The sequence below is a fragment of the Suncus etruscus genome, chromosome 7, assembly GCF_024139225.1.
Source record: "Suncus etruscus isolate mSunEtr1 chromosome 7, mSunEtr1.pri.cur, whole genome shotgun sequence".
In the NCBI taxonomy this organism is placed as follows: domain Eukaryota; kingdom Metazoa; phylum Chordata; class Mammalia; order Eulipotyphla; family Soricidae; genus Suncus; species Suncus etruscus.
In genome coordinates, this window is record NC_064854.1 from 119961875 (window position 1) to 119978933 (window position 17059).

A 17059-nucleotide genomic window follows, 5' to 3' on the forward strand; every position below is an offset into this window, starting at 1 on the left:
GATGTTGGGGATCAAACCCTGGTGTACCTGGTGTCTCCGTGCAAGGCAAATGTCCTACCGTTGTGCTATCTCTCCAGTTCCCATGGCTCCTTGGCCTCAAACCTGTGGAGCCATGGCCTCTCTGACCCCATGGCCCCTGAGGTGATTTTCCAGATGAATTCGTGTGCTTTTTCCTAGGCTGGCCTATGACGAATAGCATGAGAAAGGTGGGGAACTGAAAAACATAGCTCTTGCTTTGGACTTTGAGGAAAGTCCTATATGCCTGGATATGGTAAGCTTAGAACCATCTAGCCCCTAGAATTTGCATTATTCAGGCATAATAGGATTTTCCTCAAAGTCACCTCAGGTACATCCAGCCCCAAGAATTTGCCACCCATCTTTTGATTTTGGAGGGTGTGGGTTGGATTACACCTCACAGTGCTCATGGCAGAGCTATTATTACTTCTGGGCTTAGTGCTCAGTGGACCATAAGGAGCCAAGGATCAAACCTGGGGTTCCTGCATACAAAACCTGTACTCTAGCCTGCTGAGTCATCTCCCCCACCCCACCACACTCTCTTGAGGGCCTCCTGGCTGGGTTGTCTGGGCTGGCCACCTCAGGCCAGAGGCTCTCATGTTTTCCTGACTGCTCTGCCATCCCCCATCCTGCTGCAGCTGCCTCGGCCTTGCCATCTACACTTCTTCGGGCAGGAGGCTCACAAAACTCTTGTTTTGTTTGTTTTTGTTTTGTTTTGGGGACACACCTAATGGTGCATAGTATTCCTAGCTCTGTACTCAAGAATCCCTCCAGGCATTGCTTAGAAAACAGACATGCCAGGGATTGGAACCCTAGTCAGCACATGCAAAATATGTGTCCAATCTGTTGTGCTATGTAGACTCCTGTTCTCAAGTTCTCTGAGCTCAAAGCCCCTTAGCCTGAGCAGATGTTTTCTGATATTCTTGTAGATTAGATATTCAGGGGTCCCACCAATATGCTGTTTCCAGCACAGGCAAGGCAGGCAGGGGTGAGGGGTCCTAACAAGGAAAATAAGGAGGGATGGGGAAGGAGGAGAAAGATGCTTCCTCCCACCCCAGATCTTTCTGCTATTTCCAGAGTCCTCCCAAACCTTCACACCCTCCTCTCTGCGTTCAGGGTTTATCCAGGCTAACCCTGGGGCCAGGAAATTAAGGTCAGGCTGGGATGAAGGCACCAGGATCAACCATCCTCTGGCCCTTCTAGGGGAGCCCACCCTGACAGGATGCTGCACTTTCCAGAATGTTCCACAACACAGCAGCTGTGAGCTCTGACCATCCGAGCTGAGGCCTGTTCCCTTCCCCCTGCCAGCTCTGGTGTCCACGGTGACCAGAGCCGCCTCTGGGCAGGAAGCCAGCCCAGCCAGCACAGGACATCCCCAAGAGCCTATCACCATGGCAACCTGCCTGCCCTTCTCCCCCTCCCTCACCTGGGTTGGGGTTGGGTTTTCAAATTCAGAATATTGAAGGGGAAGGGCCTTTTCTAAATGAGCAAATTCCAGTCCCTCCCTGGGGAGCCCGGATGGAGGAGAAACTGAGGGTCCATGGGTGGATGGGACCTGTTGTTGTTCAAGGACCTCTGTTGCTGGCAGAGTCCAGTGGGTGAGGTTGGGGTCTACAACCCCAGCTTCCCCGTGGAGGCGGGCCATGCATCAGGGGCAGGAACCAGACACCGACGACAGGACTACAGTAATGATGATGAATAAATGATGCCTGCTAGCCGATCGCCCGGGGCGTGTGCAGGGCGGGAGCAGCGGCCAGCAGGTGGTCAGCGCGCGGCAGGGTGGACATGGCGTGGGCACTGGGCGCCGCTGCGCTGGGGGCGAGCCTCTTGGGGGTCGCCGGGCAGCTGGTGGAGGTGAGGCTGGGCTACTAATGGTGGTGGTGGTTGTGGTGGTGGTGGGGTTAGGCTGTTGTCAAGAGCCCATGGGGGTGCTCTTTCCAGATCCTCTTCCTCTTGCTCCAAGAGGACCTGGGGTGTTTTCTCATTTCATGGGGTAATACAGTGAAGTCCCAAGTGTTTCCAGGCTGTAGGATAGACTCAGCACACCCCACCCCAATCTCAGGGTTCCTCATTGGATTGAAGGGTATAGCCCTGACTTGAGAAACATTAATCTGATGTGGGGAGGACACCCTGATTTTTTTTTTGGTTTTTTTTTTTTTTGGTTTTTGGGTCACACCCGACAGCTCTCAGGGATTCCTCCTGGCTCCATGCTCCAGGCAGGCTCAGGGGACCATATGGGATGCCGGGATTCGAACCACCAACCTTCGGCATGCAAGGCAAACATTTTATCTCCATGCTATCTCTCCAGCCCCGACACCCTGATTTTTAAAGACTGCTGCTAGGGAGTACTACCTTACCCACAGAAATGGGAGTCACGCAGATCTTTTCTGAGGGTAGAGTGTCTGTGACCTCCAGCCCTGGGAGGTGGTCTGGGACCTGCTCTTGGGGCTTCCTGTTGAGAGAATCCCCCTGCCTTTTGGGGGTGAGGGAGAGTCTTGGGAAGAAGATGGGAGGTGTTCTGAGCACAAGATGGCCAGGAAGAGGGGCCCCTCCCCAGCAGACACATGTTGCTCTCACCTAGGGTGGAGCCATGGCAGGGCAGAACCCTGACTCAGGGTCTTCCCCCGTCCTGATATAAAGAGGCACTAGTCATGGTTTCAGAGCTGAGTCCTAGGTTGGGAGAAGAATAAATGGGAAGGCAGTTGACAAAAGTTAGGGTGTTGCAGAGAGCTCAGGAGACTCAGGAAGGTGCCTGGGTGGTGACCAAGCTTGAAAAAGCTGAGGGGGAGGGACCCCATCGGTACCGCCCAGGTTCTGCCTTCTTCCTGCTGGCCTCTGCCTTCTTCCTGCTGGCAGGGAAGGAGAAGCAAATGGCAGCCTGGACCTAGGACTTGTATCTTGAGACCTGAGGGAGCAGCCCAGGAGGCAGGCAGATCTCAAGAGCAGGGAGTAGGGGAAGGACCACATGAGGGGATGGAAGCTGAGTAGCAAGAGCTCCAGACAGGGGTGTGAGAGAGGCCCATCACCGGATATTAGCCTGAGGCCTGCGGCTGGCTAAGGTGTGGGCTCAGAGGCTCAGCAGGAGTCAGGTATCAGCTCTGATGTCCCTGTAAGGGGAGCCAGGCTGGCAACCTGGGCTGTACTTGAACCCCTCAGCACAGAAACTGAGCTGCAGAGGCAGTTCTGAGCCAAGGACTCTTCTCTCAACCTCTAGGAACTGGTCTCCTTCCAGCTCAGCAAGGAAAGGAGCATGAGGAACAAAGCCAGGTCCATGGATTCACAGAAGGGAAGGGATGGGTGCAGGGTGACTCCCCTACAGCCCCTCAGACAGCACCTTCCAAGGGGTCATTGGGTTGGGAGGTGCCAATGTCCCCATGCTTTGAGTTCAGTGCACACCCTAAAAGGCTGGACTGTTTCCCTTACTGTCTTCTCTAGACCCCAATTAGGGATGTAGGCATTGAGCCCCTCTGCCACCTTAGTGAAGTAGGAACACAGTGTAGGAGCAGTGAGATCACAGAACCAGCTCTGTACTGTGGAGTGAGGCCTGGGTGGGCAACAAACTAAACTGAGAATTAAAGAACCACAATGGGGCCGGAGCGATGGCGCCGTCGTCGAGTGTTTGCCTCGCATGAGGCTGACCTAGGATGGGCCGTGGTTTGATCCCCCGGCATCTCACATGGTCCCCTGAGCCAGGAGTGATTTCTGAGCACATAGCCAGGAGTAACCCTTGAGCATCGCTGGGTGTGGCCCCAAAACCAAAACAAAATAAAATATAAAGAACCACAATGCCAACCAGACCCTAGCCCCCAGGCTGCAGACCTGCAAACATATAGTCAGGCATCTCCATAAGAAACAAGCACCCCCCAAAAAAGAAAGAAACAAGCCCCACCCCGGGTGTGGCCCAACCCCCATGTGTGCCTTGACCCCCATGTGCCCCACACCCATGTGTGCTCCGATCCCTCCATGGGTGCCCGATGTCACAACCTGCTCTCATACATGACTTGGAGCGGCCCAGTCCCTTTCTGGGAAGCCTGGATGGAAGGTTGAGCTGTGGGTTACCTTCCTTCCTAGAGACCCCAGGACTGTACATCTGTCCTTGTTAGTGAACTGGGGACAGTACATTGCTCATGCTCCAGAGTCCTCTGTCCTTCTGAGAACCAAGTTCCATCCATGTACCTCAGCCCAACCGCCCCACAGATCAGAGGCAGGTCTTGGTCAAAATCTTAAGGAAGGTTGTGTCCCTGCAGTCCCCCAGGGCATAACCAAGTCCTAAAGTCCCAGGCCAGGGGCCGGAGAGATAGCATGGAAGTAGGGCATTTGCCTTGCATGCAGAAGGAAGGTGGTTCAAATCCCAGCATCTTTTTTTTTTTTTTTTTTTTAAATCCCAGCATCTTATATGGTCCTCTGAGCCTGCCAGGAGCAATGTCTGAGCATAGAGCCAGGAGTAACCTCTGAGAACTGCTGGGTGTGACCCCAAAACCAAATAAATAAATAAATAAAGTCCCAGGCCAGCTTATGTCACCTCCATTCAAGGGCAAATGGGAGAGTGCTTGGGCTCTAGCTACTCTTAACAGAATTTGGCCTCTAGATGTCGCTGGGGCCTTGCAGACACTTATCTACCCTGTGTGCTCAAATGGCGAGCTCAAGCTTGCAGGAGAGGCGACCCTGGAGAGCAACTGTTGAGGCCACTCGGTAGTGTCCTACTCAGGCAACCTAGGTCCTGGATCCAACTTCACAGCCCACCTCACCGGTGCCCCAAGGCTTGGTTATGCCTTTGGCCTTGGTGATGCAATGGCAGTTGCCTTAGTGGGACCTGACGCTGGGGAAGAGTCCAGCCAGCTGCCCTAGGGCCCTTGAATCTCCTTAGGGTGGGACAGCTACAGTTCCATTTCCTCTGCAGGACAGGTTTCCTGAGCAACACTCTCTGTGTCCCTGGTTCTGGGTGCTGGGGTTCTGCTTTCTTTTGTTCTTGTTTTCGTGCCACTCCTAGTAGTGCTCAGGGGGCCCCTTTTGGAGAGGATTAGGGGGAACATATGTAGTGTTGGAATTGAGCTCAGGTCAAGTCCCTACTCACTGTATTCTCTCTGACTCTCACACCCAGCAGCACTCAGGAGTTACTCCTAGCTCTGTGCTCAGAAACTGCTCCTGGCAGGCTCAGGGAATGGACCATATGGGACCATAGGGGATCGAACTCGGGTCTGTCCAAGGTCGGTAGCATGCAAGGCAAACGCCCTACCGCTGTGCTATCGCACCAGTCCTCTCTGACCTCTTCTAATATTCTATATGGGGACCCTCCCTCCCCAGATCTAGGGCGCAGACTGAGTGACCATCTAAGGCGGTCTTGATTCTCAGAGATCTGAGCTCCTTAAGCAGAGTCTATGCTGGAACCTGGGTCTCTCTCTCTCTCTCTGCTCTGTCCAACCTGGGCTCACTCCCTCTCTCCTGATTTGCAGCCCAGCACAGCGCCCCCCAAGCCCAAACCGCCCCCGCTGACCAAGGAGACGGTGGTGTTCTGGGATATGCGCCTATGGCACGTGGTGGGCATCTTCTCACTCTTCGTGCTGTCCATCAGTGAGTAGCCGCTCCCCCGCCTTCCCTGCCACGCTGCATTGGGAACCCCTCCCTACTGTCCCCCCACCCCCAGCACAACCCCCCAGGGGCTCAGAACGGCAAATTCCGGGCAGTGCAAGCAGGCCAGGCGCCTGCAGGAGGCCCACTGTGGTTTCTGGCACCTCCTGATCCACACAGAGTCCCTGTGGAGGGCTGACGGGCCGGCGGTGACCTGAAGTATTCTGCCAACCAGGGACGCAGCCACACAGCGATTATGGTAATTACAGGGGACCACTGAACCGGGACGAGGACGTGTCATTTCTCCCTATCTCTGGCCTCCCAATGCTTTTCCTGCAGTCTGGCCAGCTTTAAGCACCACACCCAGGGGCCCCAGCAAGACCACCGTTGGCCACAGTTCAGCTCAAAGGCTCCCCAGATGCCCGGCATATGTGACTCCCAGGCTACAACCCTGCCTTGTCAAATACCGTTTTCCTGGAACGACTCACACCCCCTCGATTAAAAGCAGACCCTCTCCACTCCTGGGACGGGTTGCCGCTTGATATAAAGCTGGAATGGAAATGGTCTTAGCATGCACCCTTTTGCCTGATTTCTAGAGTGGAGGTCTGCAGTTGGGAAAGGGAAGACCGAGACAAGCCAGCTGACAGCCTTAGTCCCCAACAGGTCTGATAGAGGTTTCTGAGTCTTTGGTAGGGTTGTGTGTTAGGGGTGCAAGGAAAGAAAGTTCACTCTTCCTGCCAAAGGCCTCAGAGAGGAATTGCGGAGTATGGGAAGATAGGAGAAGGGGGTTGCCCAGTAGTGTTGTTAGAAAAACATGGAGGAGAGGGGAAGCAGGAGGTCTCAGGTAACCCTTTTGTGGGTTGGGAGTGGGATAAAGCAGCTTGACAGCTCTGGTCGGAGCTGTCCCCAGATGAGCTCCCAGAGGGGAGGATCAAAGGCTCAGAGCCAGCCAGATGTGGGGGGTCTCAGGGGACAGGGCCATCTGATTAGCATGTGTGTCTCCTGGCATCAGAAGTGTCCTCTCCGCAGGAAAACATCACACCACCGCCATCATGTCTTCATAGCTGGGGTGGAGGAGAAGTAAGAGCTGCATGTCATCTAGACTGAGCCTGGGCCAGTCCCCCTATACAAGCGCGCGCACACACACACACACACACACACACACACACACACACACACACACACACACACACACACACACACCTGCAAGTAAGCCCAGGTGTGCAGACAGAAGTAACTCCCAGCACCAAGAGGAAAGGCGGGTTCAGGGGAAGTATCTGTCCTGCAAAGGCTAGGCCTTTGGAGAAGGTCTGAAGACACCTGGCGTGCCAGATACACAATAGCCTCTTCCCGGCTCTGTTTGGCTCCAGATAGTGGCAGTGCCTGGGGCCACACAAGACATCAGCAGCTCATACCCAGAGCAGCGTCTGGCCCTCTGCACACAGACCAGTTCCTATTCCTGAAACTAGAAAGCCTTCCTAAAAAGGCTTGTCAGGGTCATGAGCAGCAGGACAGCATTTGCTCTCCAGCACAGATTCTAGGGAGAGCCAGTGGCCTGGCCTCCTAGGAAATATCTAAAATATCTAATGTCTGAACTTTTTTTTTTTTTGGGTGGGGGGCCACACCTGGCGGTGCTCAGGGGTTACTCCTGGCTGTCTGCTCAGAAATAGCTCCTGGCAGGCACGGGGGACCATATGGGACACCGGGATTCGAACCGACCACCTTTGGTCCTGGATCGACTACTTGCAAGGAAAACACCGCTGTGCTATCTCTCCGGGCCCTAATGTCTGAACTTTGTAAAGAAGGATGATATGGGGTGGGATGGTTCTGGAACTCAGTCAAAGGCATTTTGTTGTTCTCTGTTAAGAGAAGTGACCAGACCAAGTTGGGCTCTGGACAGAACCAGAGGCCCTAAGCTTTGCTCCAGCTACCAGTTACCACTCACTGAGTACCCTTTGCCATCTCCCCAAAGCCTTTGCACCAGCCTTGCCAGGGAGCCTAAGTGGAAAGTGGGTTCTAGGAAGGACTTAGGGCTCAGATAGGGCAGGGTGGCTGGAAGAAATGGCCCCAAACCATTGGCAGATATGTAGGGAGAAACTTATCGTGGTGTTAGTCACACACAGGGGCCTGGAGAAGATCCGAATCCAACCTAGTCTCTGCTCACCCACACCCCCAGAAGTGGCATCGGGTCTACTTCTGGGACACTCATGCAACTCCTCACTCCCCTGAGAATGTCCAGAGGAATCCCAAGTCCCTGCCTTCCCCCATTCATTCAGAAGTTAGTCCTGTGTTCAGAAGCAAAAGCATCTTGTTCCCTTCCTCCTTCCTTCCTTGCCTTCTGACTGTGGGTGAGATTTAATGGAGTCATATCATACCCTTAGCTGAAGGGGGTTCACAGGAAGACCTAGTGGAGTGTTCCAGCCCAGAACCCTCAAGTCTGGCTTTTCCTGCCTGTTTCTTTGTCCGTCGGAGCCGGCCAGGAAGTTATGTCTAGTCATCTGATGCGTAATAGGAAGCAGCTCTGTCCTCCCCCCTCAGGCTGGGGCCCCCGTGGATAGACTAGGTACCCTTAGGAAAATAAATTCTGCCCAGCCAGGCCCTGGCAGTCCTACCCTAGACGGGCCAACTCCATGCCCATGTGGGCACAGTTCACACCAGAAAACCATTCCTGAAAAAACCATCTGAGATGAACAGCCCTGGGCAGGGCAGAAGCTCTTAGTCCTTCTCCCAACAGGAGAATCCTAAACATGTCATTTTGGGGGACTGATTCATGTTCTCCCCAGTCTGGGTTCTTTCAGTATCCTTGGGGTAAGGTCTAGGAGGGAGAGGACAGATCCAGGGAGCTGGAATTGAGTCCTGCCCAGCCCACAGCTCTCAACCTCCAGAACTGCTCAGCTCAGCCAAGTACTCCTTTAGGACTGGGCCAGGGATAGCACTTACAGGGTCAGTGTCAAGTGGACCAGGAAATGCTCTTGTTCAGAACTGATGACAATGTTCAGGACAGCACAACCTCCACTCCAGGGCTAGCTCAGACTCAGAGAAGGACCAGACCCGCTCTGGAGAGCCTTCTAGGGAACCCCAGAACCCACAGGGATTTGGCCAAAATGCAGCCCTTTTCCTAGCCCCATCTCAGAGTGAGGCCACATCGAGGTTGTAGGAGGGAGGCTGAGTCTTGGGCTCCTGGGAAAAGCTGGGGTATCTGAGTGCAGCCCTGGCCCAGCCTGCTCTGTGTTCCCACAGTTATCACTCTGTGCTGTGTCTTCAACTGCCGCGTGCCACGGACCCGGAAGGAGATTGAAGCCCGTTACCTGCAGAGAAAGGCAGCCAAGATGTACACAGACAAGCTAGAGACGGTGCCACCCCTCAATGAACTTACAGAGATCCCTGGAGGTGAGGGAACCTGAGACCAGAGCCATGAAACTGGTCAGAGAAGAGAAGGCTCTGTGCAGTGGGTGGGGAGAGACTTGCAGATGGAGGGACAGAGGGAAGCACTGGCTAAGGGAGGCACTAGGTTGTACCTGAGGCCTGATAGCATCACTTCACATGGCCTCTTTCCTCTCCCCCACAGAGGACAAGAAGAAGAAGAAGAAGGACAGTGTGGACACAGTAGCTATCAAGGTGGAAGAAGATGAGAAGAACGAGGCCAAGAAGAAAGGAGAGAAGTGAGGAGGGCTGCCTGGAGATGGCAGTGGTCTGGCAGGCCCTCCCTAGACTCACAACCTGTCTACAATTCAGGCACCTTTGACGCCAAATTGGACTCTGGATTCCAGAAGTGGTGGGACACCCTCTTCCTGCTCTTAGGGAAAATGAGGCCCATGGGCACATCCTTGGGGTTCATCAGGGTGAGGAACAAAACTGCTACATCCCTTGTTCTGCCTCTCAGCCTAGCAGTCACCCATTTCTCCCATTGTGGCTACTCAGCAAGGCTGGCCTTGGACCACTGTCCCTCTGCAGCCCCCAAGCTGCTTCAAGGCCACCCAGGTCTGCCCCTGTCCTAGCTTTCTTAAAAGAACAGTCTTAGCACTACAGGGGACTAGGATGAATGTTCTTCCTGGGAGGGACTAGGGATCAGACCGTAGAAGGGGGAGAACTTAGGGAACTGGGGATAGCAGGAGGTGCTCAGACTTAGCCAAATAGCAGCCTGGGAATCAGGAGTCTGCCCTAAGCAGTCTGGTAGAGTCTGGCAGAGGCTCTGGTGAGGAACATGAGACCTCATAGGCAGGAGAACTCACAGCTTAATAGCAGTAACCAGGCAGTGCAAAGCATTAGTTTCTCTTATGGATTTGTAGCTGAGATTGCTGGGTGACCTCACAGAAAGTCCATAGGGCTGGGGATAGAGTTGTGTGGGGAGGGATGATTCAGGGATGTTGAAGGCTGAGGCCTTCTGGCCTCCAAGGAGAAAATAAATAAATTGGGACCTGGGCCCTTCCTTGGGCCTTTAGGGGAAATCTGGGGTTGTTCTGGTGGCCTTAATGGGCTGAAGAGGGAAGTATTTCTCAGGGACCAGGACAGGTGGCCCAAAGGAAGTGAGGCAGCAGCCAGAATTTTTTCCGACTTACTCTCTGGCATAGGGATCTCTGTTCTGACTTCTCAAGGCCAGTGACTGAAGGCAGCATAGTGCATCAGGGTGCCAAGGCCACTAACTCTCCTAGGAATGGGTCCTAAGGCAGGACAGACACACACATGCAGGCCTCCTGGGACAGATCCTGTGCCTAAGGAGACACATAAAGGTTCCCATCCAGGGGCTGCTGGAAGTGGTCACAAGGCCTCTTGTCTGCATGGATGTCAGTGAGGCTGAGGGCCTCACAGACCTCCTACACCCCAAAGACGGGAGGTATCTGCGGGAACTTTATAAATAGGCACTGGTGCCAAGTGACATCAACACAGCCGAGTCCCTCTCTGGCTTGTTTTTCCTAGCCTGAATGGGGATAAGCTGGAATGCGAGCAAGTCAGTGGCCAAGAGGCTGCGGCCAGCAGCAGGGCTGAATTAAAGACCAGGGAGGGAGCAGTCATTGCCAATCTGCGCCCCCCTCCACCCACCCTGGACTCTCCATTGACCTTCAGTGGCTTGAGCCCAGAACTGGACATCTAGTCCCAGAATCCAGTCTTAGGTGTCTTGTTTCTCTGCTTCTTAAAGGCCATTATGGTTCAAGAAAGGGGACCAGGCTCCAAACCCAAGTGCAGAGATTGCAGAGGCCAGAGTACATGTGGGTGAGGCACTTGCCTTGCACGCAGCCAACCTAGGCTCAATCCCCGGCATCCCATATAGTCCCTAAGCCCTGACAGTAGTTTCCTGAGTGCTGAGTCAGGAGTAACCCCCAAGAATTATTGGGTATAGCCCCAAAACAAACATCAGGCATAGAGATGGCAGATCTGAAGACTCAGTCCCAAAAGGGGCACAGTGAGCCTAGCTTCTGGGCTGGTCATACAGAGGGTGGGCAACAGAAACCAGGAGGGTAGGAATTATTTAAAGTCACACAAGCCTTTTACTGGCGGACCAGGCTCCCCTACTATCTCCCACCAGCTGTCTCTCTGAGAGAGGGCAGGGTTGCCAGGTACAGAAATATTGTCCTACACTAGTGCCCTCTGCTCTAGACTCCGTGAGGCCTGGCTAGAGGGTCCTCATGTACAACTTCAGTGTTTTGGGTAAAGCTTTCTAGTGACTAGCCAAAGTCAAGGAGAGCTTTGGTGTCCTCAAAGACCAAAGATGCTCAGTATCAGATGCTCAGCTTCCCAGCCCAGTTACTATGCTGTCCCCTTATCTTTGCCTTCAGCTGTGTCCTGGCGGGTCCAGGTCAGCCTCAGTACAATATTCTAGTAGACCTTCCATTATCTGACCTCAGAACTGTCTCTTCACACTGCCTCCATCTTCTTCTTGGTCTATACTTTTCAGAATAAACTTTCTTGAACATCCCTCTCCCCTTTTTGACCCACTTTTATTCCACAGGCCCAGGTTTGAGGGAAGGGATGATTCCCTAAGAACTTAGCTTCTACCCTGCCTGGGGATGAGGGGGCTGTGAAAACCTCACCATAGCATCCAGCAGAGAGTAGAGAAGGGGCTTAGGTAAGGGTGGACACACTCAGAGGAGTGCCAGAGGATCTGAGTGTAACAAGAAATTAAGGGGAAGTGGGAGGAGATGGGCAGGGCCCCGGAAAAGGCAGACAGTGCCTGCTCACTGAGCTTTCCTAGATTCAGTCAGGTTGCAGACATAGAAAGACACAGGTTGCTGCTTCCTTAGATGCCCAAACCCTCTGCTTATTGTCCCACCAGATGCCAAGGGTTACCAGGTCCTCCCAGGAGAACAGTGAGGCCAAAGGAGACGTGATCGAGGAAGACAGGCCCTTGTACAGACACCAGAGAGCACCTCCCATATCACTTTCCTGTCCATCTCATCATAGAAAAGACCACTTCTCAAAGGCCTATCTTTCCCCCTCTGCCAGTGCTCCCTATCTTCCTCCTCACCCCCCTCCTCCCTATTCTCATCTCCCTCACCTTAGCCTCAAGTCCTTCCTTCCTGACTCTCCCTTTCCTTAGCCTCCCATCTCCCCTCAATCATTTCAGCTCTTCTTTCCCCCACTGTGCTCCCTCTCCAAGGGTCCCCTTTCCCCTCTTTTGACCCTTGGAGGTGAGTGGTCAAGAAGAGGTGTGGACAAAACAATTTTCTGTCCCTTTCCCAATCTCTGAGGGACACTTTTGAAACCCTGTGGCAGAAGCTGGCACCTTTCTTGCCTTTGGAGATGGTGCCTACCTTCCCATGACGGGGCTGAGGCTGGGCATTGTGACCACATAATTCAGGCTCCAGTGCCTGCTGTTATCAGCCTGGTATTCATTCTTATTTTACTGTTGTCCACTTGACCATGCAGCAGCCTTGAGGAGTGTCTGAGTTCAGCCACTGGCCATTCAAACAGATCTCATCCAAGAGCCCCCACTCTAGAATCGGGGTGCCAGCAGCTATAAAGGCCTTTTTCCCAGAGACCCTTCCCACCTCAAGACAATGAGGGCTGTTGGCCCTTCTCTTCCTTCTCTCTCTGTTTCCTGTGAATCCTCTAAAGGTGCATCCCCAAATCTCCTTAAACTCTCCTCCATTGTCCCTGGACCTACCTTACTCCCCTCCTGTTTTTCACATCCCCCTTACCTGTTGATTCTAGCCCTAACCCGAACTTATGAGGTCAGAAGACTCACCTCAGACAGACCATAGCAGGGATGACCAAAAGCCACACCCCACAATACACTCACAAGCAATCACAACTACATACACACACACTACATATTCATGCTCAGAATCACAAACATTCACATAAACTCACACACATCACACACTCACCCATGAGATTCTGGGTCAGTTTTTAGGCCAACTGGCTTCATGCAGGCACAGAGAAGAGCAAATCTCTTGTGGATAAAGGATGGGGGAAGCCTTGAAGAAGTGAGTTCCTAGGACTCAAGGCCATGGAACCTTGGAAGGCTCTTAGACAACCATCCTGCTCTTTGGGCTTTGCTCTTAAATTGAGATGACAAGGAGGTGGCTTGGGGGAGGCACGAGTGGCCCTTAGGGCTCCCAACCTCCTCTCACTCCTCTCACCTGCAGCTTGCCTTAAGCTAGAGAAAGCCTGGGTCAGAGAGATAGCATGGAGGTAAGGCATTTGCCTTGCATGAGAAGGATGGTGGCTCGAATCCTGGCATCCAGGAGCCCGCAGCCATACTCCATCCTACCACAGGTTCCACTCTAGTCCTACAAACTCAAGAATAACCTGGGTTCCCTGTGGAGGGAATGGCCACAATCTCACAGATAAGACCCTGGAGAGGCAGGAGCCTGGGAAGAGAGAGCCGGACAGAAGAGCAGGAACCACAAGATCCCGGGGAGTGTGGCCATCACCTGTCCCAACTTTCTCCCTGAACCCATCACTATCCACTGTCACATCATAGAGTCATCCTGCGGCACAGAGACGGTTACCATGGCAAGCTCCAGATTTCTCAGATGGAAGCCAAATGCCACCTTGTATGTTAAATGGGTGGGGTACTGGGATAGCTCTGGACATTGAAGAAAGCCATGTGGGGAGACTCCATAACAAGTTTTATCAGAAAACTATTGACAAGTTCTAAACTAGGCACAGCTGCAGGAACACTCAGTGAGCCAGGACACTAACTTTTGCTGTCCTGGGAGAGACACTGGGGGCACCAGTCTCCCCAAACCTCACTTACCTTCTATTGCCGGAAGAGAAAAATCAGGTAGTGATTGCTCTGAACCTGAGACCCAGCCACTCAGGGGCTGCACACCACTTTCATTCAGGGTCACAGCTTGTTCTTGAGGTTACTGGGACCTCTGGAGCTGAGGGGAATAGTTAATTCCCACAATCCCTTTTATCAAATACTCTTCCCGGCCTGTCTGCAAACCTTCCAGCTCCAGCAGAGAAGGGGGAGCAACTGTTCAGGGCCTATGGTTCCATTAGGGAGATAGAGAATTTGACAGAGGTCCTCGGGTCCTGGAACAGGGCCTGCTGTGCAGGTCTGGCTGCTGAATTATTGGAAAGAGGTCAATTCTCACACAAAGCCCTGAGGGCTGCTTGTTGGGTCGGTGGAAGGGGCAACATGGGAGCTGGACTCTTCTGCAGTGCTGGGACGGCTGAGCAGGGAATTGGGTCATATTGGCAAAAGAGGATAATGGAGTCTCGAGAGGCAAACACAACTAGCTCAAGAAGACTGTCAAGGAGGCCACCTCTGAGAGAACAGCTGGGCTTTGTGGGTGTGAGGGAGGCTCTGAAGGGTTCCGGGCAAAGTTAAGATGAAAACTGAGGGGCAGGAGCAATAGTACAGTAGTAGCACATTTGCCTTGCACGTAGCTGACCAGGACAGACCTGGATTCGATCCCCGGCATCTCATATGGCCCCCTGAGCCTGCCAGGAGCGATTTCTGAGCGTAGAGCCTAGACTACCAGGTGTGGCCAAAAAAAAAAAAAAAAGAGAGAGAGAGAAAAACTGGGGACTGGAGTAGTGGCACAGAGCAGTAAGGCCTCTGTCTTGCCAGAGCTAGCCTACGACGGACCAGGGTTCGATCTCTAGGCATCCCATATGGTCCCCCAAGCCAGGAGCAATTTCTGAGCACATAGCCAGAAGTAACCCCTGAGCGTCACTGGGTGTGGCCCAACCCCTCCCCCCAAAAGAAGAAAACGGATTTGATTAGGGATCAGAGCCTTAGCTCAGTAGGGTAGGAAACTGCCTTGCATGTGGCCAGCCTAGATTAGATCCCTGGAACTCATACAGTCCCCAAGCACTGCTAGGAGTAATTCCTGAGTGCAGAGCCAGGAGTAATCCCTGAACATCATGGAGTATGGCTCCAGAACAAAACAAACAAATGGTCCTGCTCTTCTTTAAGAGGGGAGAAAGATGTTGCCTCCAGCTGCCCGTACCCTGGAAACGTCTCTCAGAGAAGCCATAAGAGGGGCCGGAGAGATAGCATGGCAGTAAGGTGTTTGCCTTTCAGGCAGAAGGTCCGTGGTTCAAATCCCGGCATGCCATATGGTCCCCCATGCCTGCCAGGAGCGATTTCTGAGCATAGAGCCAGGAGTAACCCCTGAGCAACGTCGGGTGTGACCCAAAAACAAAAACAAAAACAAAAAGAAGCCCAAGGAGACCAGCAAGATATAACCAGTGAGGAAGAGTGGGCACAGGAAGGAAGAGCCAGCCCTGTTAATGAATCCTAGGCCTCCCATCTGCTTGCTTCTTGCACCACTGGGTGAAGTCTGAGGTGTTGTTGTAAATGCCTGGGAAAGCACTCTGGGGGGGGGGGGGGAAGCTAAAGCTCCAGTTCACCACCCCCAAATGAACCCAAGTTTTGTTCATTAGGTAAATGAGGGAGTTGCCAGAGTTAACCTGTAGAGATAAGGGGATATCAGGGAGGTAGCAGGCCTCTGAAGACCCTGGATAAACCCTGATCTCATAGGAACCATCTCTCAGCATCCCTCAGGGTTGGTGCTGTCCCCAGAAGCAAGGTGTGGCCTGGAGCCTTCTTCTAGTCAAAGAGGTTCTGACCCAGATCCACCTCTACTACACACCTGCCTCTCTTCATCCTCTTGCTTTATCTCCTACCTTACTCTCTTATTCCCTCCCCTGACCCCACTTTACTCCCTAAATTCTAGTGGGTCTCTAAAATATGTCCTTCCCTTTTCTCCTACATCCCTGCTTGCAAAGAGAACTATTTATTTATTCATTTATTTATTTATTTATTTATTTTGGTTTTTGGGCCACACCCAGCATTGCTCAGGGGTTACTCCTGGCTGCTCAGAAATAGCTCCTGGCAGGCACAGGGGACCCTATGGGACAACGGGATTCGAACCAACCACTTTTGGTCCTGGATCAGCTGCTTGAAAGACAAACGCTGCTGTGCTATCTCTCCAGGCCCCCAAAGAGAACTATTTAAAATACCAAGCATCCATCCCCCTTCTTCTGTGTACAAAGAACAGCAGCATGAGAATGTTTATAATAGCAAACATCAAACTACTCTTTTTTTTTCTGTTGGTGGGTTTCTTCATCTTATAGAATTTTCTTTCTATATTGTTGGCAAATATTTTAAGTCAGAAATAAATAAAATAGAAATAAATATATGTCTACCTTTAGGGTTTTATTTTGTTTGTTTTGGAGAGTCTATCATTAAATGAAAAGGGCATGGGACACTTTAAGGAAAAAAGAATTCAATTATACAAAGAGCATATATAAATACTTTTTACATATTAGCAATTGATTATGTAAATAGTACTCTATGAGTATAAGAAGAGCAAGGTCACTGTGGATATTGAGAAAACTTCAAAGAAATGTTAACAATGTGTGTTCATTAGCTGGATTTGGCTCTTTTCAGTGGGGAAGAGGCATTGCCACTTTGCTGAATATCTTTACACTATGTGAAACTTTTCAATGAATTATTTTGACCACATGAGTGACCTGGCTAGTAAACAGATTACTCCAGGGCTCAAGAGGGAGCTGGAACTCAGAGTGGCTGGCAAAGTCCACAAGATGGCATTTGCCCCCCAGAGTGAAGCTGGGCATTGGTATCCACAGCTTTGTTCATTGGAACAGAAAGCCAAGGATAAAATCCAGGGTCTTAGGATGAGAATCCTGAAAGAGACACTCCTGCAAAAGAACTCATCACTTCTGAACTGGGAACCCCCCTCTTCATAGGACTTTCCAGGGCTCAAGACTCCTGAGACATGACTGGTGTTGAAAGGGATCCTTGGGTGGTCAGAGGGTCAAAGCTCAACTCTTGAGCCTCATAGAAAATTATGTGAAAAAAAGCCCTCACCCCTAAACCATCATCACCACCACCACCCCACCACCTCCAGGGCCAAAGCAATAGCATATTAAGTAGAGCACCTTGTACATGGCCCACCTGGGTTCAGTCTCTGGCATTCCCACGGCCCTCTGAACCCTCCAGGAGTGGTTTCAGGGTGCAGATCCAGGAGTAACCCCTGAGCACTGCTAGGTACAA

General features: G+C 52.3%; 1 protein-coding gene across 1 annotated transcript; it reads left to right on the plus strand.

Moving 5' to 3' along the window:
- Nucleotides 1-1800: 1800 nt before the first annotated feature.
- On the plus strand, nucleotides 1801-9347 carry TMIE (transmembrane inner ear). Its single transcript, XM_049777687.1, has 4 exons — nucleotides 1801-1869; nucleotides 5469-5586; nucleotides 8824-8973; nucleotides 9152-9347. Exons 1-4 carry the CDS (start codon nucleotides 1801-1803, stop codon nucleotides 9247-9249), a joined length of 435 nt encoding a protein of 144 aa, XP_049633644.1. The 3' UTR covers nucleotides 9250-9347.
- Nucleotides 9348-17059: the final 7712 nt, after the last annotated feature.